A 26,548-nucleotide genomic window follows, 5' to 3' on the forward strand; every position below is an offset into this window, starting at 1 on the left:
TCCAAACCCATGAACTTGGGCCGCTGAAGTGGAGTGCGTAGAACTCTAACCACTTGACCACGGGGCTGGTCCTGAGGTCTCCTCCAATCAGCTGCTGCAGACTCACTGGAGCCTAAAAAGTGGTGCTGTCTTGGGGTCCTGCAGAGCCCTGGGGTCTTGCCAGCCTCAGGCTGCTCCCAGGGAACTGGCCCCTTAGGGTCCCAGACGGGCCTTCTGCTCGCCAACCAGTTCTTTCCACCTTGAACTTTTACCCAAGTCTACCTCAAGGTCGTGCCTGTGGGGCCCCAAGCTTGAACACTGGCCACTCGCCCACCGTGCAGCCTCCGCCCCAGCTGTGCCCTCTGCCTGGCGGTGCCCTCGAGCCTCCCGCAGGCTCCTGCCCACATGCCAGGTATCTCAGCGCGGCCTTCCCTGGCCACGCTTCTCCTCCAGCGCCCACGCCCCTTCCCCGCGTCACTTCCCCACAGCAGTACTGCCATCGGACACCACAGTCAGCTCTGGGTCACTTATTTGCATGCTGCCTGTTGCCTCCACCAGAACAGCTCTCCAGGGCAGGGAAGAGGGCCACCTTCGTTCACGGTCATATTCCCACAGTGCCCAGCACATCGGAGGTACTCAAGAAACATCTGGTAAAATAACAAAAAATATTATCTTGCTCTCTGGGTTTCCATATTGGTCAGAAGCCCAAGTTGGTTTGTGTCCACAGATATGTGTGTGTGTGTGTGTGTTTTGTGCAGCAGAGTCTGAAAATAGGACTTGAAACAGCATTAAACAGATCATGTGCTCTGTAGTTTGCCACACTCCCCAGCACTCCCTATAGTCCTACACCAACTTTGTGCATCCATATTACCTGCCTGGGCCCTGAAGGCCTTGGTTTGGCAACCTGCTATTGTAACAGTTGTGTGACGGCTCTAACATATCCCTGGGGTAGAGGGCAGTGCTCTGTGTCACTAACTATCATTATAATTATTCATAGTGCTGACTGTCCCTGGTGGACGTTTGCTGTGTGCACTGTGCTGGGCCTGTGCTGGGTGCTGTTTTACTTAATCCTCCCAACAGCCCTTTAGAGGGCTGGTCAAGGCCGCACAGCTTGGGAAGTGGCAGGTGAGGACTCCAACCCAGGCTTGTCCGACGGGAATGTGGGTGCCGGGTGTCACGTCCGGGAAACGCTGTTCACACCACGCAGGAGGCGGTGGTGATGTTCCGAGGAGGAGCGTGGCGGTCCCTGTGGCCTGATGGACTCTCAGCTTCAGTGAGGCTCAGAAGAGTCCTGGACTGAACGTTGGGTCCCCTAGTCGCCCCAGACGTGACTTTAGCTGGCACGTCAGCAGTGGGAGCACCACAGGGTCCCAGCACCAGATGCCAGGGACGCTGGCGATGGGAAGCGATCCCTGTCCCCTCCTGATGAACCCCGGGAGAAAGTCTCGGGTCGGTGCCATCACATCCTGACACCTACACCCCTATTTCAGCAGGGAGCCACCCGCCGCCTGCTCGGAGCCCCAGGCGGTGGCCGCAGGGGCTCATGTTTGACGGCAGGGTTTAGTTTCCTTTATTTGGGGTGGGTGATCCTAGCTTCTCTCACTTAGGGTAGTGGAATGCTGGTTTTAAAAAAAAATTACAGCCGATTAAAAGAAGTAAATAATAGTACAAGTGGCAGATAGATACGGTGTAAAGTGTGGGAGGGTGGGTGGCTGGCGTTTAGCCGGCACTGGCTCGGTACGACCCAAGACTGTCTGCCCAACGATGTTGTCTAGCAGACACCGCAGGTGCCACACACCCGACACTGAGCTCCTGGGTCACCCGTCCCCTCGGTTCCTTCTCTTTCCTCCCGTTACTTAGGCAATAATCTCAATTACTCCTTGGTTGCGTCTTTCCGTTCCCACATCCAATCCATCAGCAAAGCCTGTTGCTCTTTCTTGAAAGGACGTCCACTGTCAGAGCCTTGTTGCCTCCTCGCTGGGCAGGCGGTCATTCTCTCTCCTCTCAATTAGGTCAACTGCTTCTCGACTGGACTCTGGCCGTTTATTCCCCACGGAGCAGCCAGAGCGCTTCCCCTCCATAGCACCCTCCATGGCTCCCACTCACTCGGAGAACAAAGTCCCTGTGGCCGTCCAAGGCCCTGAGGGATCCTGCTCGCTCTCAGCAGCCAGGGGGGCCTCGTCTGTCCTCAGACCCACCAGGCTCGCTCTGACCTCAGAGTCTGCCCGTCCTGTTCCTTTTCCGTGGAAGGCCCTTCACGCCCCACCCCATCTTGTCTCTGCACCCTCCCCCTGATGTTTCACACCCTCTGTGTTTCAGGTTTCCAACTCCGGACACCTTCTCTCTAAGGCACCATACACTTCAACATAGGGATACCTTTATCTCGCTCGTTGTCCCCCTGCAGCCCTAAATATGAGCCCCACGGGGGCCGGGCTTACTGACTGAACCCCCAGCCCAGGCCTGGAACGGCGCCTGGCACACAGTAGCTGCTCAGTGACTATTTCTGGAAGGAATGGATCCAGGGCACCCCAGGCAGACCCCCTTTGCCCGATCTTCACAAGCTGGAGGAGAAAGGATGAAGCGGCTGGTGATGAGGACTCGCCCTCTCTCGGTGGAGCCTGCGGAAAGGACCGAGCTGGCTCCCTACCCCACCTGTCAGACCCTCCTCCCGGAAACCAGGGAGGCCACCACCTGGGCAGTAATCCACCTGCAGTTGGCACCCCCCCCCCCCAACGCTGTGTTGGAAAAAACTGAACAGCCTGTGCAACCATTTCTTATTTATTTTTGCTGAGGAAGACTGGCCCTGAGCCAACATCTGTGCCCATCTTCCTCTATTTTGTATGTGGGATGCTGCCACAGCATGGCTTGATGAACGGTATGTAGGTCCGTACCCAGGATCTGAATCTGTGAACCCCGGGTGGCCGAAGCAGAGCATGCGAACTTAACCATGACGCTGTCAGGCCGCCCCGGAACCAGTTCTTATTTTTAACGGGCTCAAAACCAGGGTCTCAAAGCACTTGCATCTCCGTCATCATGTCAGAGGACATGCGCACGGGCTGCTCCTGACCAGCAGATTCGTGTGTGTGTCTGCTCGGCACGTGCACCCCTGCGGGAGGGCTGCGTCAGTCAGCCCTTCCAGCATGATCCGCCACTGCCCTGAGATGACAGTGGCGGCTGTGCACAGGCAGCTGGGCGTGCGGACCCTTCCCTCGGGGACAGTACCTGCTTTATGAAAACTGCCCTAGAGACGAGGCTCCGTAAATCCCCGTCTTTAACACAAACACACATGATCTAATCCCCTTGCCCAACCCGGCCTTCACGCGGACGGCCGGCTCCGATGGGGAGGAAAAACCTGGAAGACGAGGCCACGCAGAAATAACAAGGCCAGTTTTCAACATTTTAAACGAAGCCAGGCCAACCCAAACTCATTCTGTCCAACATAAACCTGGGGACACGCAGACAGAAACAGACCCAGCTGCTTTCCGTGATCAAACCTTCCTTCCTCACTGGGCCAGGGGTGAGGTCACCTGACACCTCTGTGTGGCTCTGAGGGGCTGGGGAGGCGTCACCCCCTCGCCAATGATGGGACCTCCATTCCGCCTGCCAGGAACGCGGTGTCCCCCCCTGACCTGCACCTGCCCACCCACTGGGTGACTGCCTTTAGGGGCCTCTCGGTGTCCCACCTGTGCTATTACTTATTTGATTTGATATTTTTCTTTACAGTAACTTTAAAAAATAAGCTTTCATTTCAACTCAGGTAGCTATGTGAAGTTCTGTATTGGACGTACTAATTACACACCTTTTGATGCGGATCAAAATAAGTTGGTAAGTAATGAAATCAAGGTCCGTTGACCTGTCACGTGAGATGAGCGCAGGCAGCACCTATGTCACAGGAAGGCATCTGGGGAAATGCTGCCTTAATTTGCCGGTTTCAAGGTCGGGGTCAGAGCACCTGCCATCTGCGGCGGACGGTCGAGATTCAAAGCATGACCCCGTGCTGGCCATTCCTGGGGCTCAGGCCCTTCGTCTCTCCTCTCTGCCCTCGAGGTCTGCGTCAGCTGGGAGCAGGTGCACCCCGAGCCCCTCCCAGACAGACTCCTGTGGCCCCCAACTTGGGTGGCAGAGGAGGCACTGGTTTTGATGGGTAACTAACAAGGTGATGCCTTCTGATGTTTGTTTTCTTAAAATTATAGGTAACTAGGGGCCGGCCGTGTGGCCAAGTGGTTAAAGTTCCAGGCACTGCGCTTCAGTAGCCCACAGTTTGCAGGTTCGGATCCTGGGTGTGGACCTGCTCCACTCTTCAGCCATGCTGTGGGGGCACCCCACATCCGAAACAGAGGAAGATTGGTACTGATGTTAGGTCAGTGACAATCTTCCTCAGCAAAAAAAAAAAAAAAAAAAAAAGGGAGGAAGATTGGCAACGAATCTTAGCTCAGGGCAAATCTTCCTCTCACACACACAAAATTAAAAAAGAAAAACACCATAGGTAAGTAATTGAGTCTGTGATGTCAAGGCCTCCTTGGGAAAGTAGTGGGAGGTGGGACATGCAGGGATGAGTAAGGCTGGAGTCCCTAAACTCAGGGTCTTGACTCAAATCTGTGTCTAAGCACCACTGTCTCTCGCCTGGACTATTGCAGTAGACTCCTAAACAGTCTCCTGGCTTCCGGCCTTGTCCGATCCATCATGTCGTCCACTCGATGGGCAGAGGGCTCCTTTTAAAACATGAAAACACATCGTCTTCCTTTGCTCAGACTCTTCCACTGACTGCTCATCTTGCTCAGAATAAAACCCAAGGTGCTCCCTCCGGCAGACAAGCCCTATGTGATCCGGACACTCATCCTCCCCAACTACAACCTGTACCTCTGCTTGCCGCTCTCCCTCTGCTCCAGCCACCTCTTCTCTGCTCCTTGAACACACCACACTCACTCCTGCCTCAGGGCCTTTGCACCTGCTGCTCTTGTGGCCTGGACTCAATCCCTCATGGCATTCAGGTCTCCAAAAACATGCCTCCTCAGAGAGGCCTTCTTCCAGCCTGCACTGACTGGGATCACTCTGTCCTCTCCCTTCGTGCTCTTTACTGTTCTTCTTGGCACATACACCTGAGCAAATGAAGAGAAGACGTTCTTAGGTGATACACAAGCTGTGGATGATGGCTGCCTCCGGGGTGAGCACTGTGAGTGGGGGACAGGGAGGGCCGCCTTTGCTCTGAATTATTGGCAAAACGGGCTAATGTGTGAAAGGTGCATATGCCTGTCACCTTCCTATCTCGTCCACGGAACAGACAATACGGGCTGGAATGTTCCAGCAGAGGCCTTTGTCAAGGACCCCCGCTCTGTGCAGAGGCCCCTGGTGACTGAACACTAAACCAGAGGCCACAGTCAGAAGGCCTGGGGGCCAGACATGCCCACGCGAGGGTTTCCTTATGTCTTTTCAGGGCATAAAGAATGCCATTACTTGCCCATATTTTAAAAAGTAGGCGATTTTTCTGGGGTCGCAACACGAGTTTCTGGGCCCTTGGCATTTCTGCTTTCATGGGCTCCTTCCTCTGTCAAAAATCTTAGAAACAATATTTTATGACGGTGCTGGTCTAAGGATGACTATATTACTATCATATATCAAAACATTTTCTTTGACCTTAAAGTTTAGTTTTTCTTCTTCTGATTTTAAAAGGACGTAAGACATTCTCACAGGCCCCTCAAAATATTGTGGGTCCCAGCGCTACACTTACTGGGCTTAATGGAGAACTTGGCCCTGGATTTTTCATAAAAATCTCTATCTTTGGCTTCTCCTGAGAAAAAGGGAAATGTTTTTCAAAGATTTTGTTGGGAATTCTGTCCACAGTGAGTGCACACCCCCTGGGTGCTGGGACCCAGCAGTCCCTGCAGAGGGGCTGGGACCCCTGGCTCACCACAGGCCCCACCGCCCCGTGATGCCCGGTACTCAAGCTGGTGTCAGTTGTCATTTATCCACGACACGTGCTGCGTCTTTCCACCCGTGGAGTTGAGAAGGGGGTGGACTGGCTTGCACCCTTGTCTCTATTAAAGATGATCTAAGAGGCCACAGGTTTCTAGAAAGATGGGAGAGAGCACGATTTGACACCTGGCCTCCCTGGATGGCCTTGCAGGACTGTCTGTTTGCCAGCTCCCCCGAACCAGGCCCTGGGGTTTAGGGGAAAGAAGGCAGCCAAGGGGATTTTCTGCAGATGACCCAGAAATGCAGGACGCCTCTCTGCTTTGGCCCATAGGTCACCTGCTACACTCCCCCGGGGTCTGCTCCCGGCTGTCCTGGGAGTTATGTCTTCTCCTCTCCTGTGGGTTGAGAAGGGGGACCTGCAGGGCCACCTGGCATGGGGACAGGCTGAGGATGAAGGGGACACAACCCACATCCTCTCTGGGTCCATCCTTCCCCGAGTGATGCTTCTCTCACCTGTGTAGTTCTGTATGTTCAACAGGGTCAGCTGCTAGATATGTTTGTGGGTGTGTAACACACACACACACACTTCTGTTCTGGACCACACACCAGGCCCTCCCTCACCTGCAGACCTCAGGTAACAAAGAGCACTGAATCGAGAGCCCTAAGAACGAAGCGTCAGTTGCCGTGCTAAACCACCTCCTGACTTTGGGCCTCAGTTTCCCTATGGGTAAAAGTACAGCACAGGAGTGACCTTCGGCATGAGGCTTCTTTTGACTATGTAATTCTAGGACAATTCTAGAACAGTCCGTGTCACCATGGGCACCTGCTGGGAAGGGCTCCAGGGCCAGAGGCCTGAGTTCGAATCCTCGCTTTGCCATTTCCATTAACCAGGGACCTTGTGCAAAGGATTGAGCCCCCGAGTCCTTCAGTCTCCTCCTCTGCAAAGTAGGGAGAATAACGGCGCCTCCATCCCAGGGTTGTTCTGAATTTTAATCAAGAGAAATATCTGTAAAGCCGTCAGATCAATGCATGGCACAGAGATCACTCAAAACATGCTCGCTTTTACAAGTTTTCGTTACTGTGGCCCCCGAGTGCAGCGTGACACAGAGTCACTAACCAAGGCCTCTGCTCGGATCTTGTCGGCACTCGTCTTTGATTTAGATCTGCTCCACAGTGTTTACGAATTGAGTTAATTGCTACCTTTTTTTTCCCCCCTAATTGGGAGATTTCATATCAATCCAGCTTTCTGGCTTTGCTTGAAAAATACAAAGACCTGGTCTAGATGGCCTCATAGGTGGGTGGCCCTGAGTCGTGAAGGCCGGCTTTATTTTTTTAAGCTTTTATTTTTTGCTGAGGAAGATTCACCCTGCACTGACATCTGTGCCAATCTTCCTCCCTTTGTATGTGAGCCGCCACCACAGCTTGGCCGCTGATGAGTAGTGTAGGTCCACACCCGGGAACCCAACCAGGCCACCGAAGCAGAGCACACTGAACTTAACCACTAGGCCACAGGGCTGGCCTCGAAAGCCGGCTTTAAAAGACCCCCATAGTTCTCCATGGGCCCCACCACGCCCACTTCCCTTATTGGCAGTACTTGCCTGACCCTGTAGGCACTGAGTTTGCAACCCTTAGCTGATTCTACTCCAGCTGACAGGACCAGCTAAGTACAGCTGCAGAGTAACACTCACTGTGGCCCAGGGGCCCAGAGAGCTGGCTGTAAGAGGGGACGAGTGCTGTGGGTCTGCGTACAGGCTGGAAGAGAGCCTTGACCTGGACAGGCGGCAGGGAGCGCACGTCCCGTACCTGCGTCCTGCACGGCCCTCCAGCCACTGGTGTCTGCCTGCCAGGCTGGAATTCACGTGACAGCCCTGGTCTGGCCCTGAGTGTCCCTGGAATGCCCACAATGTCACTGGAGCAGATTGTGAGCTGCTCGCCCCCGGGAACACAGCCACAGGAGGCTGGCCCACCAGATCAACGGCTCCAGAACACCTCTGTCCCCAGCAGGGGGGTGGGAGAAAGGCCTGGGGGACAAACAGCAGCCATCAGAGGCCACGTCTGGGCAGAGGGACTCGGTCGTTTCCCGAGCGATTGCCTTTGATTCCCCTCCTTGTGCTGGAAGGAGCTTGCTGCTGGCAGCTGGTGACTCGCCGGGCCTGTCACTCGATCCAGAATAATCGCCCCGGGGGCCGGGACCTGCTTCTCAGACGAGGTTTCCTCACCAAGGCAGCAAAGGGGGACCATTCCTGGTCGTTACTAACAAGGTCAAGTGTTATTGCCGGTTTTAGCTGTGAAAAGCCAAGGTTCGAAATTGGTCCCTAGACCCCGAATCAATCAGGCAGGCATCCAGGAGGCAGCCCTGGAATGGCATCAATGATCACTGGACTGTCAGAGACATCAGCAAGTCCATTTTTTCTCCTGTGCCTTCTGCTGGCTTTGGTTGCAGAAGCTTCGGGGAGAAAATTCTGATGTGGTTGTTATCACTGGTGGGGAGGTGCCCGAGGGGTCCTGGAAAAGGGGAGGTCACCCTATAGTCAATGGCACTCAGCAATCCTGGGTCATTTCCTCTCTGGGCTCCACCCAGAAACGTTCCTTTCATTTGTAATTCCCCAACATGCCGCCCTGGCAGAGGCGAGTTATCCGGCGATGGGAGATCTCCAGGCTGTTTTGCCCACTTTTCAGGGTGGGTTACACAGGGCCAGTCGCTTAGCCACTGGCCTGGTGGGTGATGTTTACAAAGCAGCTTACTGTCTGCTTAAGTCTGAAACCTGCTCCTCCTCCCCAGCCTCCCGTCTCTTGAACGGGACCACCATCTGCCCGACAGTGCAGCCAAAAGCCTCGAGTCATCCCTGGCTGTCCTTTGCTCACCTGCCACCTGCCGTCCATCAGCAAGTCCTCCCGGGCCGACCTTCAAAACATGACCTGCCCTCCCTGCCCTCTCCCTTGGCAGCACCCCCATCATCTCCCACCTGGACCACTCATCTCCCTGACTCCGATCTGGCCCCTGGACCACCCCCTCTCCACCTACAGCCAGAGGGAGGCACGAAAATGTGAATCGTGTGGACTCGACCTGCTCAGAACATTTCGGTGACTTCCCATGGGCCTCGGATTACAATCCAGACCCGCCCCATCTCCTCTCTGCCCTCGCCCCATCACCCACCCAGGTCCCGCTGCCCTCCTCAGAGGTCCCGGCACCCCTTGCTGCCACCCGGCTCCCGCACAGTCCGTCTGCCTGCAATGCTCCTCTCCCAGGCCTCCTTCTCACGGTGCACGTCTCGCAAGCGCCCATCACGCAACAACCCCTCCCCACCCCGCCCCACCCCACTAGAGGGGCTGCCCCTCTCTGGGACCCTCGCCCTGACCTCTGGTATGGCTGAGAGCCTGAGTTACCCACCAATATCTGTTTCCCCTTCTTCCTTCTTAAGAAACCCTGATTTTAATTTTCAATGCATCTGCTGGGAAACATTTCTCAGACTATCTCACAGCCGCGTGGGGGATGGGGGGTCCTCCTTGGGCCTTTCAGATCCACCTCCACACAGCTCTCCAGCCCAGGGAGCTGACCCGGGTGGGCCGCATCCACAAGGGTCCTTACCCGCTGGCTTTGACCAACGAGGGGGCCCTGGCAGGAGATCAGCGGAGGAGGAAAGAGGTTGGGGTATGGGCTCCTCCGTCTCCCTCCCTGTGGTGTCAACCGAGGGTGACAGCTCCTGTCAGGTGGCCCTCTGTGTCGCCAGGTTCCAGGGACCATGTGCACCCCTTTGTCTTGGGGTGGGGATGGCCCCACTGGTGCTAACTAGCCTTCAGTGCTGCCCAGTCACTAGCGGTTTCCCCACACTTGCTCATACTGTAGCAAAAAATAGCTAAAACCTCCTTAAATAATCCAAATTTGAGTGTGCCCCACATTTCTTGCTGAGATCATGTGGCTAAGTTAAGAAGTTCCATCCGCGTTGTCTGTGATGTCCGGGAGGAGGTATTTAAAGGGAGCTGACTTAACCTGAAGGTCCATCCTTTTTGTCCTGCTGCTTCCTCCTTCTTACTGCCTGGAATGTGGCTGTGACAGCTGGATCTCCAGCAGCCATTCTGAACTACCAGGAAACCTTGAAGGAAGCCACCCAATAAGCACAGGAGAGAAGGAGTTGGGTCCCTGGGAACCTAGAAGCCACCAAGTGAGCCCTGCACTGCCAACTTCCAGGTATTTTTATGTGAGTGAGAAGCAAAATTCTATCTTGCTTAAGCTACTGCTGTTTTACATTTTCTTTTACATGTAGCCAAAACTAATTCCGATCCACTTAAGCTTCCAGAACTTAAGTGATCTCCCAAGTGTTGCTGAATTGGAAAAAAATCTCACAGGAATGTGCTTGGCAAGTCGAACACCAGGGTGGGTCAGGCGAGCCGCTCTTCCTGCGATAACCTGCAGCCACATGTTTTTCTAACTCGATTGAGCGGCGGCAGGAATGTCAGGAGTCAGGATCTCAGAGAAGCCGAGCTGGAAGTTACCAGCGATGCAGTGTCCGGGATCTGGGCACCCTGTCCTGGGCGTCCAGCCATTTGGCTCCCACAGAGTCCCCACGCCTGCAATTGAGAAGCGATTTCTGGGTATCAGTCTGCAGTGCAGGGTGTGGTCTCCTTCTGTTCACAGACGGAAAGTGGAAAACAAGCGCCTGGCCAGAAACCCTCCCAGGCCGTTCTCGCAGAAGCCTGCTTCTCCCCGAAGGCAGCCGCCCGGGCTGGCAGGCTGCACTTTTCAGCATCACAGAGCCCTCTGAGAATGTGGCGAGGGTCTCGGACCCAGGAAGTACCAACGCAGGCAATCTGCACGCAGCTCCCACCCTCCCCACTCCAGGCCCGTCGGGCCCGGGCCTCTCCTGACGCCTGACTCTGAGGGCTGGCCGCCTCGGACAGCTCCTTCTGGCTCTTCTCAGGCATCTGCAACTCACCAGGTCCAGAACGGAGCTCCTGACCATGCGTTTCCCCATCTCTGTAAACAGCAAATCCCTCCTTGTCATTATTTAGGCCAAAATCTTGGAGTTATTCTTGACTTCTCTCTCCTACTCCTCATCAGATCCATCAGCACATCTTATCAGCTCCACTGTAACTATGGGCAGCATCTGACGAGCTTTCCCCACTCTGGTCTGAACTGCCATCATCTCATGCCCAGACCATTGCAGTAGTCCTCAATGGGCCCATCTCCTGCCTGGACCATCGCAGTAGACTCTTCACCGGGCCCATCTCCTGCCCGGACCACTGCAGTAGACTCTCCACTGGGCCCATCTCCTGCCCGGACCACTGCAGTAGACTCCTCACTGGGCCCATCTCCTGCCTGGACCATTGCAGTAGGCTCTCCACTGGGCCCATCTCCTGCCCGGACCATCGCAGTAGACTCCTCACTGAGTTCCCTGCTGTTATTACATCCCTTTAGTCTGTTCTCCATATAATCACCAGAGGGGTCATATTAACACACAAGTCAGATGGTGTTGCTCCTCTGCTCAATGTCCTCTTCTGGTGTCCATCTCACTCTAAAGCCAAAGTCCGCCCCTTGGTTCAAAGGCCCTACGTGATCCACCCTCCCACCACCACCCCATCACCTCTCAGACCTCACCTCTTTCTGTCTCGCTTGCTCATGATGCTCTGCCACTCTGACCTCTTTGCTGCTCTGCAGGGACTCCTTCTGCCTCAGGGCCTTTGCACCCACTGTTCTCTCTGCCTAGTATGCTCTTCCCAGGGGAATCCCCTTGACTGGTTCCTTTATCTTCTTTGCCCAAAAGTCCCCTTCCCAGTGAGGCCACCCTACACAAAATCACAGCTCGCCCTTTCTCCACCACTCCTTGCTTTCCTCTCCTCACCGCTTCCCACGATCTTAAGTACTATATAGACCGTTTGTATGAACTCTTGCAGTAGAACGTAAGCTCCATAAGAGCAGAGATTTTGCCCATTTTGTTTGCTGGACCCCCTCTGGCACACTGTAGTGCTCAGTTAATGCCTGATGAATGGGTCTGGGCCACCCTGGGAGCACCTGCTTCAGAGAGAGCCCCATGAGGCTGCACGGGCACCTCCCGGACTTGACTGCACGCCAGCCACTCTGCCTTCCTCTGGCACCAGCTCTTGAACACCCCTTTAGGGAGTCAGCCCAACTCCCCTCCCGGCCCTCATGGTTCATGTGGGGTTGGCCCCCTTACCTGGTTCCAGGGATGTGCACACGACCCAGGCCAGCCAATCACTGTGCTCCATCCCCCGGATGGTGCTGGGTTGACCAGCTGTCCCAGAAGGTGCCAGCCCTGCAACACTTAGTTTGGGGACTTTTTTGGGCACCTGTGGGAGAGAGACTCTTTCCCTAAGGAAGGCTCGCTGGAGCATTCACGTAGGTCTGGCGAGGCCAGGGGTGCCATGTGGAGGCTGGGCTGCCAGCGGAGCCCCTCGGAGGAGAGCTGAGCTCAGGGCCCTGGAGGGACAGGTGACATCCAGAGAGAGGCCTAAATCCAGCCGCATCTGAAGCTCACAGGCTACACCGACTTTTTATTTACGTGAGTCAAATAAACCCCTCTTTTCGTTTGCCAGGTCCGGTTTGAGTTGGGTTTCTGTCACTTATAACTGACAGAATTCAGACGGACAGAGAGTGGCTGCGACACACGTGGTTTTACATCCAATGGACCGCTTGGTTCCGTGGGGCTTTTTGCAGCCCCCCAACACCACCCGCTGCCGCCCTCCGTCAGCCGCGATGGTGCACCTCTGTTCACAAGAACATGCAGTGCGGAGGGGGGCCCACGGCGGACTGACCAGCGCCCCTCGGGTCTGGGCAGCGCCAGCAGGCCAGGCTCACGTGCCCGGCCGAGTGTGTGCCTTGCCTGGCCAGCCCTCCCGCCTGAGCATGGCCAGCAGGCCCCCTCTGTCGCACCGGCCTGACCCAGAGCGGGAGGAGACATGACGGTCAGCCTGAGGTTCAGTGCCACGAGACTTACAGCACAAAGTCATCTTTAAAGGTCGAATCTGCTGTAGATAGGCAGCACTCGGAGGCACCGGCCAAGGCCGGACCCAAGGAGGAGAGGCCTTAACGATGAGAGAACGAGTGAACCGTCCTACAGACGGAATACATGCCGGGTACTGAGTCCCCACAAGAAAGGTTAGGCAGATGGATCATCATCTCCACTTTACAGACCAGTCGACGGAGGCACAGAGAGGGCGAGCAACTTTCCCAAGGCCACAAAGTAGGTGGCAGAGTGAGGATTCGAACCTAGCTGTCTCGCTAAAGAGTTCTCATCCTTACATCTTTATTGGGAGTATTTTCATTTAAAGATATTCTGAAAGGCAAAGAGTTCCTTTGAAATGTGAGCATTTGCTCCACAGTTCATGCAGCCTTGAGGGGCACACTGGAAATCCAGGCAATCTCAGGGGGCCTCTAGAAGGACACGGACCCTCAGGAAAATGGGGAGTGGAGAACCAACCCCTCATATTCTGGGGCTTAGGGTGTGACTGTCTCCCTATGCTCAGACACAGAGCTGCCGCCATGTGGCTCCCACATTGGTGTGGCTCCCACATTAAAAGCCTATAACTCACACCTGAGAAAGCTCTTCCCTCTGCCAGTCTCCATCCTGCTGATCAGGTCAAGGAGAGAGTCTCGGGGAGGTGCCACTGCCCCCGGAAGTCCTCTCTCCAAACCGCCCATCACCCTCTCTGACAAAGACACGCCAGCGTCGGCCTCGTGGGAAGCAGCATCCGGCTGAAACCTGGAAGCACGGCTGTTCTCATGGGACTTGGTTCGGCGGGGACCTTTTACCGAAGGCGATGGATACCGGTCTTTCATTTACAGTCATAATTTAAAATAATACTTAAGCTTCAAAAAGTCAGTCCAGTTAAAGAAAATCTCAAGTAACAGAACAGACGGCACTGGGATGTTGCAAATATTCTCTTGCTCCAGGTAAAGACCACGTCTGACTCACCGTGGTGTCTCAGAGCCTGGCCGGGCCCGGAGGCTCACCAAAGGTTTGTCTGGATCAAATTAAACTAGTAAACCCTGGCAGAGGCCACCAGATTCGTGGCCTGTCTGACCAAGCACACGTGCAAATGAGACCGTGGCTTCCATGCGCTTCTCGCTCTCCTGCCCTCCTGATGGAGAAGGCCAGCCAAGACCCTGACAGTCTCCGAGGGTCATCCAGACACAGGGACATTCCCAATCGCTTTGAAAACATATTGATAATTGAGGCCGCTTACTGACCAATATGCCCTGGAACCAGTTCCCCTGGGCCTTTGATAGTGCTGGGTGACACGTCAGAGAGGTGTGTCAAACGCATGTAGGGACAGGAAGAGTGAATATACAGCCCCCACTGCCCCACCTTGCAATGAGGAACCAGGACGAGCCCCTCTGCTGTGCTGCGCCCCGCACCAGTTCTCTCGACCAGACCTTAATTAGGATGGACGGCTGTTGTCCTCCCCAGGACTGGAGGCAAGCCTGGAATGATCTTAGTCGAGAAGTCTCCAGCCCCGAAAACCATCAGAACTGCCGCACGGATGAGCAGAAAATAGCAGATGATAAATTTTTTAGGACCACCCTCCGCGTGCCAGTTGTAGCTGACTGTGAGATAATGTGCTGGCCTTTTTGGGAACATGCATTATTGATCTGGGTCTGTCTAGTGGTTTATAAAAAGCCCATCCCCCCCTCCCCCGACTACCACCTTCCCATCCCTCACCTCCTTCAACAGCCAGTTCTGCTGCTGGAGGGGCTGGCTGTTGTGGCGGGGGAGACGTGCAGGCACGACCTCTGTAACTAGGGGCGGCAGCTGACAGGTGCCACGGAACACGAAGGCTCTACCCACCACATCCACTTCCTGGAGTTTATCTTCCAGAAACGCTCACGTGTGCAAAGACGTGTGTATAGAGACATTCTATATGTGTTTGTCCCGGTGAAAACTAACACACACACTAGCAATCTAGCATCAACTCTCCAGCCACCCCAGCAGACTGGTTAAGTCGAGCAGTGGTTCAGATCATGGGCTCTGGCTCAAGCCTGGGTTAGCCATGTTCTAGCTGTGTCACCTTAGACAAGTGACTTCTTCTCAGTCTCTCTATCTGCAAAATGAGGAGAAGGAATCTATATATTTTAGGTTGGCTAAGGTTTTCTTTGCTCTCCTCCTCTCTCCCGTGTTCTCATCACACCCACGGCTCCTTTCCTTATATTTGCAGATTCTGTTGGTTTTATTCGAGATTCACAGATGCAAACTTACAACCGGATTCTGAGATGAGGCTTAGCTGGAACACGGTGCTGCAGCAAAAATGTGTTGTCCCTGAGAGTGGGCGTTCAACCATTCACTGTGGTTCAGGCCAAAAACCTAGGCGTTGCCTATGATGCCCCCACATCCAACCCATTCATCATCGTCTCACGGGTTCCCCTGCTCCTACCCTGGTCCAAGCTTCCATCGTCGCCTGCCCTGTGTCTGCACTGTCCTCCTCCGGGGTGTCTGTGTCTCTGCTCTTGCTCTCTGTACTCCAGTTTCAACATGACAGCCAGAGGGAGCCTGTTGGAACCTGAGTCTGGTCACAGCCTCTCCTGCTTAAGGCCTCCTAATCCATGTCCATTTCACTAAGAATAAAATCACAGCCACACAGGCCCTCTTGACCTGGTCCCAGTCGACTCCTGGCCTCATCTCTCTCCTCTTGTACCCCGGCTCCCTCCACCCTCTTGACCTGGTCCCAGTCGACTCCTGGCCTCATCTCTCTCCTCTGGTACCCCGGCTCCCTCCACCCCAGCTCCCAGGCATTCTTTCTGTCCCAACTCAACCAAGCTTGTTTCTGACTCAGTGTCTTTCCTGTCCTCTCCGCCTGGAACGATCCCTCCCCAGTCCTCCAGCTGCCAGCACAGGTCACTGCACAGAGAAGATGCTTAATACACATCTGCTGAATGCAGGAATGAACGTCCAGGGAGTCCTGAGTTCCCAGGCGTGACTATGACGGAAACAGCTCGAGGGCCCCCGAGGCAGACGGAAGTGCTCTGAGGTCCAGGCGCTGCCTGCCCGCAAGTGCTCCCTGCAAAATCCTGCTGGAAACAAAACTCATGCCCCATGGCATGGTCTGTGGACTCCCCGTCATTATCCACTATGGCTCATGCTAAATGCTGCTGGGGAGACGGATATTGTATGTGTCAAACTGTTAATAAAAGCTCTGGGCTTCGATCGCTTTCTGGATGCAAATTCTTTTTGCCCTGATAAGCTCCTGGAGAAAAATCGATACTTGTGATCATTGATACAAATCATTATCAGGAGGGACTTGGATGCATATAAATCACCTTTCTTGGCAGTTAAAAGACTGATTCATGTTTTTAATCTTGGATTCAAAAAGGGTGTAGATTTACAAGTGGGGCTTCACCACAATTTTATGTTTGGCTGCAAAGGCTTATCCACAAAACTGTTAAGTTTGTTGCCACCAACAGTATTCAGTTGTCCTTTGACAGTGGACAGCAGCTAAAGGCCCACCCCTCACCTGGTCAATTACTGGCACTCCTTACCACAACCCACGAGAGCCTCCAAGATCTGGCTCCATGCTCTCTCCCCAGTCTCATGTTCTACATCCCTTCCCCAGGCTCCAGCCACATCTGTTTCCTTGCCTGCCTCAGGGCCTTTGCACATGCTGTTCCCTTCGTTTGGAAGGCTTTCCCCCAGATCTTCACAATACATGGCCGTACTGATGATGAGAAGGGAAATCTAATTTATAGAAGGAAAATGCACAAGGCTATGTGCTGTCCAGTACAGTAGCCACAAGCCACAGATGGCTCCTGAGCAGCTGAAAGGTGGCCAGTCCTATCTGAGATGTGCTCTAAGTATAAAGCACATACCAGATTTCAAAAATGATATAAAAAATGTAATCTATCTCATTAATGACTTTTTATATTGATCACATGCTGAGATGATAATTATTTGGATAGATTGGGTTAAATAAAATGTTATTAAAATTAATTTCACCAGTTTCTTTTTACTTTTGAAAAAAATGCAGCTACTAGAAAATTTAAAATTGCTTATGTCATTGGTATTTGTGGCCCGCATTATATTTTTATAGAGCAACACTGTACAGGGTTTAACATGGAGAAACGGGACCTGTAACACTGGGGCATTCAAGGAGGAGACGATCCAAGATGAGGAGAAAGAAGGTTTACACTGAGGGAGACAACCAGAGGGGAGCGGGAAATGTGAGTGGAGTGCGAGCCGGGGAAGCAGAGGGTCTGGCTGGGACCGACTCTGGAGGGTCCCCTTCCTGGTGGCCCTGTTTATGGGGTCTCCTCCGCACATGAATGAAACTGGTGAGAAAAGCCTCGTGCAAATGAAGAAACCCTCGCTCGGCAGAGGAGCCCCTGGTCTTGCTCAGGAGGGCAGGGAAGGGGTCAGGATGGTTCAGACATGAACCCAGGATGCGGCCGAGGGGTGGCTTGTGTGGGGAAGGAAGGCCATGAGCTGGAGGAGCCATTGTCATGCCTGCCATTGGTGTAAATGAACTAAGCCTTGGTAAGGGCCCCTGTCCACCCCTGCTCCACCTGGAGCCCATGGTGCGGCACAGAGAGGAAGCCCAGGACGAGACGTGGCCAGGCGGGTCCTCCCACTGCATCATCTTTGTGAACCGGGTCAGGTCACTAGCAATAGTGCCCACCCTTCCTGCTGCCAGATGCTGCCAAGGAAGGCTGAGCCCAGCCATGGCTGTTGAGATTGGTGGAGCAGGGGTCCACACATTCATGTGTGCGTACACACACACACACACATCCAGGCTGGCTCCTTCTTTTGTTCAGTGTCAGCTCACATATCACGCCCTCTGAGAGGCCCTCCCTGATTACAAGCCCAAAGTCACTCTCAGCCCCACCCATCCAGCACAGCGCCCTCTTCAGTCTCACCAGAGCATCTCTCCCTTCTTGAAATGATCTTACACATGAACCTGGAATCGTGCTGATGGGCTGTTCCCTCACTCCATGACTGTGCCTGTCTCACTCACTGCTGAGAAGCCATATTGCCTGGCACATAGTAGGTACTCAATAGGAATTGGATGAAAATAATGAATTCGTCTTAACATCTGTTCTCCCTAAGACTTTGGAGAAATCCACGAAGCGCTCTGCACTGGGAAAAGGTTGGAGACCCCTAACCTTGAGGACCAAGCTGTGAATCCGCGTGTGTGGGGTAGCCCCTGTGACGTGGTTTAAATCCACTCGGAGTGAATTCTACAGGTCTACACGACCGATGTGCATCAGGAGCCTCAGACCCAACACGGTGGCCCCCGGGGAGATGCCGCCTGCTGGCGGATGCTTACCCAGCTCCACGTCCTGGTCGTCCGTCAGCACCAGGATGATGTTGGGGCGGATGTTTCTGCGGTCCCTCTGAAACCTGCCTTTCAGGCGGTGGTGTGACAAGAACGCTGAACCTCCACCCAGCAGGGAGAAGACAGTCGCGGAGAGCAGGCAAAGCCGGAGGCCCGGGTGCGCCATCTCTGCGTCTGCTGACCCGCGGCTTCTCTCAGGGCACAGGAGGCTGGGGTTGCCTTATGAGGATTTCTTTCTTTTCCCTGTTCCCTCTCGACTCACGGATCTAACGTAGGAGAAAAAGAACCAGGTCAATCTCTGCACAGAGGCTGCCCCACTGCCTGCACGCGCATAGTGATTTCCACGATGGCTTCTGGCACTGACGGGGGCGTTTCTTTCATTGGGGGGGGAGCTGTAGCAGAGCAAAAATCTAACTCGGCTAAAGTGACAGGAAAAGTATTTGCAATTCACTCAGGCAGCAGGCTGGCGGGAAAGCCTTCTGTGGCCACTTCTGCAGACAGAATTCTTCCTCTGGACATGTCGGTGGCAGCCCTAGTCCCAAGTCAGAGAGTCAGCCTGTCTCTGAGCCACTCAACCAACTCAGCAGACAAATCACCCCCAGAGAAAGGGAAGGAAGCGGCCGATCTGGGGGAGACATTTCTAGGTCTGTCTTCTCCGCCAGCCCCGGGGGGGCATGGAGGGGAGGGGATGCGGACCCGGCTCAGAGCCGCACGTGGTTCAGGGAGGGGTCTGGATGGCGGGGCCAGGCACGGGGTCCCCTTTGGGCTGGAGGAGTCCCCAAGTGTTTCAGTCCTGGCTCCACACCCCCCCCCCCCCCAGCTCAGTTTCCCTGTCAATAAGCCAGGGACGCACCTCAGTTTCCCCATGAACTAAGTGGGGAGACACGAGTTGTAAGAACTGCATCCAGCGGGGCTGTGTGGGAGGGCCCCCTGCCAATGGATCCCATAGCTGGGCAAGTTATTCGTAGCAGTTTTAAGATGCAGCGTAAACAAAATGATAAAAGAGGAACCTGAGAGCTAAAAAGCTGAGGGAGAAGAGCTGTTGCATTCCACTGTGACCTCAGTCGCCCCCCGCGCCCGGGTCAGCGGGGGTCACAAGCAGAGGTGGGCGAAGGGAGGCAGCACAGCCACCTGGGCTCAGGCAGGTCTCGGACCGCGCCCTGCTCTTTGCTCTCTGCGGTCATTTTTCTACTCCTTGAGGAAATGAGCCTTCAAGTCCTGTCCAGATATAGACTTTTGGTCTCATTTATTTAAAACTAGAGAGCGAGCGAGCGAGCAGCTGCATTGAGAGGAAACCAAACTCGTCAGAGTTGGGAGTTGGGCTGAGTCATCGGCCCTGTGACCTTGAAGGAACCCCGCCCCCACCCCAGCCACAGGCCCCTGGTTCCACAGAGGGGGATGTGCTGGCTGCGTCATCTCTCCCAGGACTGTGGGATTGCAACAGCTGCTGAAGGGGTCTCTCTGCCTCCCCCAGCCCTGCCACCATCCTCCCCTCTGTCCAGGGCAGCCAGAGGGATCTCCCTAAAATTCGAATCAGGTCCTATCACTCAGTGAGGCGCTCAGGGCACACAATTGAGGGGCAGTCACTCCCGGCTGTACAAGTGCAAGGCGCTCATCTCACCTCAGTCCCAGTGCTGTCCCTCATCTGTGCAGACCCTCCGCTGGCTCCTCAGGGCTCTGGGAACACAATGCAAACTCCCTACAGGGCCCACAGGCCCATGTGACCCAGCCCCTGTCCACCTCTCCCCCTTCCTCTCAATTACTCTCCAGCCCCACTGGCTTCTGTCTGTTGCTTGGACAAGTCAAGCTAGTTCCTGCCCCAGGTCCTTTGCACTTGCTCCTCCTTCTACCTAAAAGGGTCTTTTCCCAGATTTTATGTGCTGGGCTCATTCTCCTCTGCCAAGCCTTGGCACAAATGTCACCTCCTCAGAGAGGCCTGTCCTGATTGGCCCATCTAACAGGGTGCCCCCACCCCAGGCCCTCTCCAGATTTTACAAGCGGTTTTATTTCCCTCCTAATCCCTACCACAACCTGCAATTATCTTATTTATTGCCCAGTTCTCTCCACTGGAGGGTCAGCTCCCTAAGGGCAGGAAATGGGACCTTATTCACTAGGTCCCCAGCACCTAGTACCATGCCCGGTGCAGTCAGTGCCACATAAATATTCAGACAAACAAAGGAATGAGGATTTTGTTAAAGTCCTCTGAGTTGTGCAGGGTGAGGCACCCTGGGCTGGGCATGGCTGTGCCATAACCTGGGTCTGGATGCTCAGAAGCCTCCATCAGTGACACCCTCCCCCGTCACCCTCTGGGGGTCACCAAGGAGGGGTCGGCCACTCTAAGTTCTCTGGGGATGCTGTGGTGCAAAAGACCCCAAGAAGGGTCGGGCAGGGGGGGGGCCCTGCTCTTTGTCTGTCACTCCTGGTCCATTCTCCATCCCGCCGGGGTGCCAGAAAGCCGACCTCGGCATCTCTGCAACTCCCTGAGCGCTGGGGTCTCGCTGCTTCTCCCAGCGGAAGCCCTGCTGGGAGGCTGCAGGGCAGAGGCAGGCAGGAAACCAGCGTGTCCACTTGCCTCTGCTCCTCCCCAGCAGGCAGTGGCTCCCTATGCCTCTGTCTGTCCACGTCCGGCCACAGCTCCAGAAGGCACCCCTCCCGGCTCCGGCTTCCCCCCTGTTCAGTGGGTACCTCTCCCTCCTCTTGGCCCTTCGAGGAGTAGCAATGGCTCCCCTCCGATGCTAGTTCTCGGGGCGACAGCATTCCTGGCGTGCTCCCTTACCCCCACGCCACCTCTGAAAATAGTCCCTTCAGTCAACTCTCCCCAGGGAGGCTGGGAGCGGGAGCAGGCTCCCCCCAGGGCTTCCCTCCGCGGGGATCTCCGACAGGACATCTGTGCAGGGAGGCGAGATGACAGTCACAGCATCAGAGGAGTTGACCTGGGAACCATGAGTTTCATGGGGCCGGAGGGCAAGCACCCACCTGCCCACCTGCTAAAAGACACATCTCTCAGCAGCCAGAGCCACGGCACCGACCACGTACTGAGCGCCTGCTTTGTGTCACGTGGTGTGATGCTTAAGACACGGACTATGGAGTTACTTGCTGGGTAACCCTGGGCAAGTAACGTCACACTTTGTGCCTCAGTTTCCTCATCTATAAAATGGGTGTGAAGGATTAAATGAGTTGACACAGAGCCCTGTGACTTAAGCCTGGCACACAGTATTAAGTGGAACACGGTTCACAGTGAGAACCATTATCAGATTGTTATTCCTATCCTGGGTGCTGCCTCGGGCCTCTCTCCACAGCATCCCCTTCAGTCCCCATGACAATGCTCTCACGCAGGTACGAGTATCGTCCCATCTTACAGCTGAGAACAACTGAGGCACAGTCACGTCCCCAGCCCACCTGGAGAAGAAACGGCAGAGATGGGGTGTGACCTCTGCTCTCCTGACTGCTCAACATGGACCAAGCGCCCTCATTTCAAAATAAAAACACAATACATGTTTTTGAAAAAGCAAACTTTCTATCCAAGGATAAATGGAAAATTGTCTCCCTTCTCTAGAACCAAAGCCAAAGAAAGCAGACTCTGCGTTCCTGCATCTAGCAGCATCTGGTCCATATTTCAGGCTCTCGGCGGAGCCCCGAGCTTGCTTGCACTTTCTCTTTTAGGGGAGATTGGCAGGTGTTGAGCGGAGTCAGAGCACGTCAGCACCACCCCGAGACTTCTGGCCGGAGGTAACAGGGGCTTCAGACGGCTGACAAGGGGACTCGCTCTAGACGTCTAACTGGTCCCCGAATTACCCCAAATCATGGGGTGGTCCTCAAATCATGCCATTTATCTGTCCACGTCCCCGTCAGGAAACACACCAGGATGCGTCGCGCTTTGCACTTGAACCAACGTGCCAACCAGTCCGTGAAAATGCACACTCGTGTGCCCTCAGACAGACATGGAGCGACAACACAACAGCGAGAGAATTTCCAAGAGATGCCCTACAGACAGCGACTCTCTTATACCAGAAATAATAACAACGGATGCTCCCTGGGAGCCTGCGATGCCCCGGCCCTGCTCTAAGCATTTTACACACAGCAACTCGCTGACCTGCAGACCCACCCAGCGACATCATACCCACTTTATGGATGAGAAAGTGAAGGCACAGGGAGTTGGAAGCACTTTCTCATGATCACAAGGCTAAATCAAGGGCAGAGAGGGGGTTCAAACCCAGTCTGTCTGGAGTCAGCCTGCCCCCTCAGAACCTTCTGGAAGGAGATCTCTGGGCAAGTTCCTGAGAGGCTCCCAGCCTGTTTCCTCATTTGCCAAGGGAAGTAGCAGGTGGCCACATGCCCCCTGAGGGCCTTTGTGGCTCTGGGCCTGGGATGCAAGGTGCAGCGGAACTGGGAGCCCTGGGCCAGGTGGAGGTGGGGAACACGGTCAGCTGGACTCTGTTCCTGGGTCCCATGGTGGTCTTCTTAGCCCACCTGCTCCCGGGCAGCTGCAACCCGCCAGCCAGGATGCTCCTCCTCCAGATGGAAGTCAAAGCTCTGATTCCAGAGACCGGAGAATACCAGGAGCTAATTATTCCATCAGATCAAGTCATCCGTAGGTCAATTTCTGATGAGTTCCCCTGGCTCCCACTTCCCCTGGCCTCGTGCCACCCTCTCTCCAGATGCCGAAGAAATTAATTAAAAATGACACAGGGATTCTGCCTCCATTTTCTTCCTTCTTGGTCAAAGATTCAAAGTGGCCGACCCGAGAATCGGTGGATCCGTGCCGTACTAGCCGGCCGACACTGCCCACGTTCTATCCCGCCGACACCACCTCCCATGTCCTCCAAGATCCATCCGGCTCCTTCTCTTCGTCTTGCGTCTTCTCACAGACCTTGGCAAAGCCGTCACAGCCCAGGAAGACATCTCTGGAAACGCCCGATGTCCCGAGCGGTCAGAAACATCACTCCTGCATCTGGATTCATCGGCGCTTGGCAGAGAGGAGCGGGGACTTCCCGGCTCCTCACACCACAGCTTCGGGGAAACACCCGGGACCTCACCCAGGCCCGTCTGGAAAGACCCAGATGGCTGTTTTTCTCTGAGGATCCCCAAATCCAACAAGGGTAGCCGAGAGGAGTTTGGGCACAATCAGACAGCCAAAGGGGTGGGAGAAGAAGTGGCCAGAGGCAGAACAAGGCATTGATCCGCAGAGAAAACTCCCAAGGGAGGTGGGAAGAAAGGAGAGAGAGCTCTTGGCTGAGTCGGTAAATATCTTGAGTGTCTGTATGTCCCAAGCACTGTTGCAGGTGTCAGGATACAGATGTGGACAAAGCTGACACTCTAGTGGGGAAGACCCACAAAGAAATAAACCAGTAACTCTAGTTGTCAGAGGGGGTAAGTGGTGCTGGGGAGGGGGGAGATTTCTGTCTTAACCTCTGAAGGTGAGACCTGAGCAAAGACCTAAAGGAGGGGAGGAAAAGGCCACACAGCCATCCGGATGAAGGCTGCAGGCGGAGGGAGCAGCATCTGCAAAGGCCCTGGGGTGGGGACATGCCTGGCACCTGTGAGGAGCAGCACAGAGACTGTGTGGCTGGAGCCCAGTGGGCTGGGGTGAGTTCCCAGGTGTGGGTGGAGGCACTGACCCCCTTCTGCCCCTTCTGTGCAGTTTGAATGCGGGGTGAAACATGTGACCCAGGGGGAGCCAATCAGCACATCCCATCTCTCTAGCTCCAGTGATTGGCCCAGAGACAGACATGTGACCCAGGCCTGGCCAATGAGAGGGAGGGAAGACACTGTGTGGCCAGTTGTTGGGTAGAGTCCAGCCCTGCCCTCTGGGGCTCTGGCACTATGAGTTAGGATGCTCCATTTGCAGAGAGGAAGCCAAAGCATGGAGAGGTTCTAGAACTTGCTCAAGGTCATGACACTTGGGTACTGAATCCTGTCCCTCCTCATGCTTTCTGCTCTTCCCTGCGCCCTGGGAGGCTCACTTGGATGGACCACATCATGGGCTCTGTGCTCTCTGGCTCGTGGCTGCCTTTGGCCAAAGGGGACACTGCCAGGGAAAGGAAGGGTGGGAGGAGGGTGGGGTTGGGGTACTGCCCAGGTGCCCTCCCTGCCAGCTTGCCGGGAACTGACCACAGCCCTCTATCGCCCTGTGAGGGTCACAGCTCCTGTGGGTGGCCTTCTCTGTGTTCCAGCAGACGGTCCCTGCTGTCCCCAGCCCCAGGGATCGGTACGACTCATTTTCTTACACTCCGCTCCCACCTTGGGCAAGAGTACCACCTGTTTCCTGCATTGAGAAAGCAAGCAGACAGCATGGTTGAGGTTTGTGCTCAGACGTTCTGACCCCAGAGACCTCTCCTGACTCCTGCACTCGCCTGGAAACCAATGAATGATACAAGAGGCTGAGGTTAAATGTGCTGCACAAACAGGAAGAAGAACGGGAAAACTGCTGGTCTGGGGGCAGTCAGGGAGGGCTGCCTGGAGGAGTCCTTACAGAGTAAAGTTTGAGAAGCCTGAAAGGACCAAAGTTCTGAAGGCTCTGCCAGATTTGGGTAGACTCTGAGGAAGAGGGTGAAGGACAGGGTGTTTCAGGCAGGGGAAACAACGGCCGGAACAAGGAGCAGGCGACGGAGGAGTGGAAATGTGAGGCCCGGAATCTCACAAGCCCAGAAGTCGTCTAGACAGGGGATGACACACGCACATCTGTTAAACCTTACACTTGTCTGGCGTCTCCCTTCTTCTTGGCCACAGGCTTTTTCCAGCCTTCTCTCCTCCTCTCCAGGGCTGCCAGAGAAGCAACAGGAGATCCTGCAGCCTACAGGCCAGACCCTCCGTGGCTCCCCCACCCAGGTCCAGGGTGCCTGCTGGCTCTCTGTGCCTGTGCTCGGAATTCCAGCTGGAGGCAGAGAAGCACGCCAGCTCTCAAGAGCAGGACAGGGGACAAGAGAAGGGTCCTTCAGAGCAAGGAGCGAAAGATCAGGTTTCAAGACGAGGGCTCAGAATGGAAAGGAAATTAGGGCGTAAAGAGAAGGGCTCTAGAACCCAGTGGCCCATGTAACTAGTCACGTGACTAGAATTCTCGAGGGCCTACTATGTGCCAGCACAGTTCTCAGCACTGCAGATAAAGCAGTGAAAAGGAAGTCCCTGCCACCACGGGGCTCATGTTCTAAGGAGTCAACCTGTCAACAGCTGGAGTGGAAAGACTCCAGCTAAAGGTGAAAAGGTCAGAAAATAAGATAGGAGGTCACGGCAAACCACAGGTGAACTCTTAGAATGGGGCCATGGATTATAGTTAGAACTCAAAGAATGTTTAGAAACAATATATTCCAAGTCTTGGGAAGCTGAGCATCACAATGTTTGCAGGTCAAGTGGACAGGTGCCTGAGAGGCCATGTAATTCACATGCTCATACACCTGAGCATCCACGTGCCAGGTTCTGTTCCGTGATCAGTGAAAAAAACGGACACAAAGCTCTCCCCTCAAGGAGCTGACAGAGAGTGGAGACAGGCAGGCAGACAGACGGATACAGGCCAGCAGAAAATGCAGCAGCGAACAGGCTAGGGAGCCAGTGGAGCTGGGATCTGGAGCCAGACCGCCCGGGGTTCGATTCTTGGCTCCACTACTTACTACCTGTTGGGCAAGTCACCTAACCTCTTGTGGCCTCAGTGTCTTTATCTGGAAAGTGGGGCCAACAATAACACTTACAGAGCCGTGAGGATGAAATGGCTTAATGCCCGTGAAGCCTGTTCAGATCTGTATACAATAAGCGCCCAATAAACGTGGCTAGTGTTATGTTGGTTTGGGCCACCCGATGTTCTATACGTTTTCATTTGGGGGGCCTCTTCTCCCAGATGCTTTGTCCATAAGGTTCAAATTAGGCCCCAGCTTCAGCACTCCAAGGCTAGACCAAGGCGTCTGGACCTGAGCCAATCAGAGCCTTCCAAGCCCCCTGCCAATCACGGGCTCGACCAATCAGAGTAATCCAGGTGCTCTGGCCTCCCTGATTAGGTGGCTCTTTTTCAACCGGCTAACTGGTTCCCTGTCATTCCAGTGTGACGGCGGAGGAAGACTCTGACGCGCCATCTTGCCTTACGTGGAGTTGGCACGAAGCCAACACCCAGAAGCGAATAGGGTTGCGAAATGGAACTTACTCGGGTCTGACAACACTTGAGACCTGGATCCAGCTAAGCCCGAAGGAGGAGTTACCTGCAGGTGCTTTGTTTCAGGCACCAATGGTTTCCTCTTTCTCTTTCAAGTAGTTTGAGCTGTTTTCTTTCTTTTCAGGGCAACTTCCTCACTCTTGACTCTTTAGGGACATGAATCATATTTTCTTTTTTCCTTAGGTCACTCTGAGTTGCTTTCTCTGTCTCTTGCAACTGAATGAGCCGAACGGTAGGGCA

General features: G+C 54.6%; 1 protein-coding gene across 10 annotated transcripts in view; it reads right to left on the reverse strand.

The window, feature by feature from the left end:
- Positions 1-26,548, reverse strand: part of SULF2 (sulfatase 2) — a 128,095-nt gene that overhangs the window by 74,491 nt on the left and 27,056 nt on the right. For all 10 annotated transcript variants that reach the window (XM_070246887.1, XM_070246883.1, XM_023626696.2 and 7 more), the window contains one exon: positions 18,163-18,437. In XM_070246887.1, coding sequence (XP_070102988.1) covers positions 18,163-18,337 — 175 coding nt within the window. In that variant the 5' untranslated portion in view covers positions 18,338-18,437. The remainder of the gene's footprint in view (positions 1-18,162; positions 18,438-26,548) is intronic.

This window comes from Equus caballus, chromosome 22, assembly GCF_041296265.1.
Source record: "Equus caballus isolate H_3958 breed thoroughbred chromosome 22, TB-T2T, whole genome shotgun sequence".
NCBI classification, from domain to species: domain Eukaryota; kingdom Metazoa; phylum Chordata; class Mammalia; order Perissodactyla; family Equidae; genus Equus; species Equus caballus.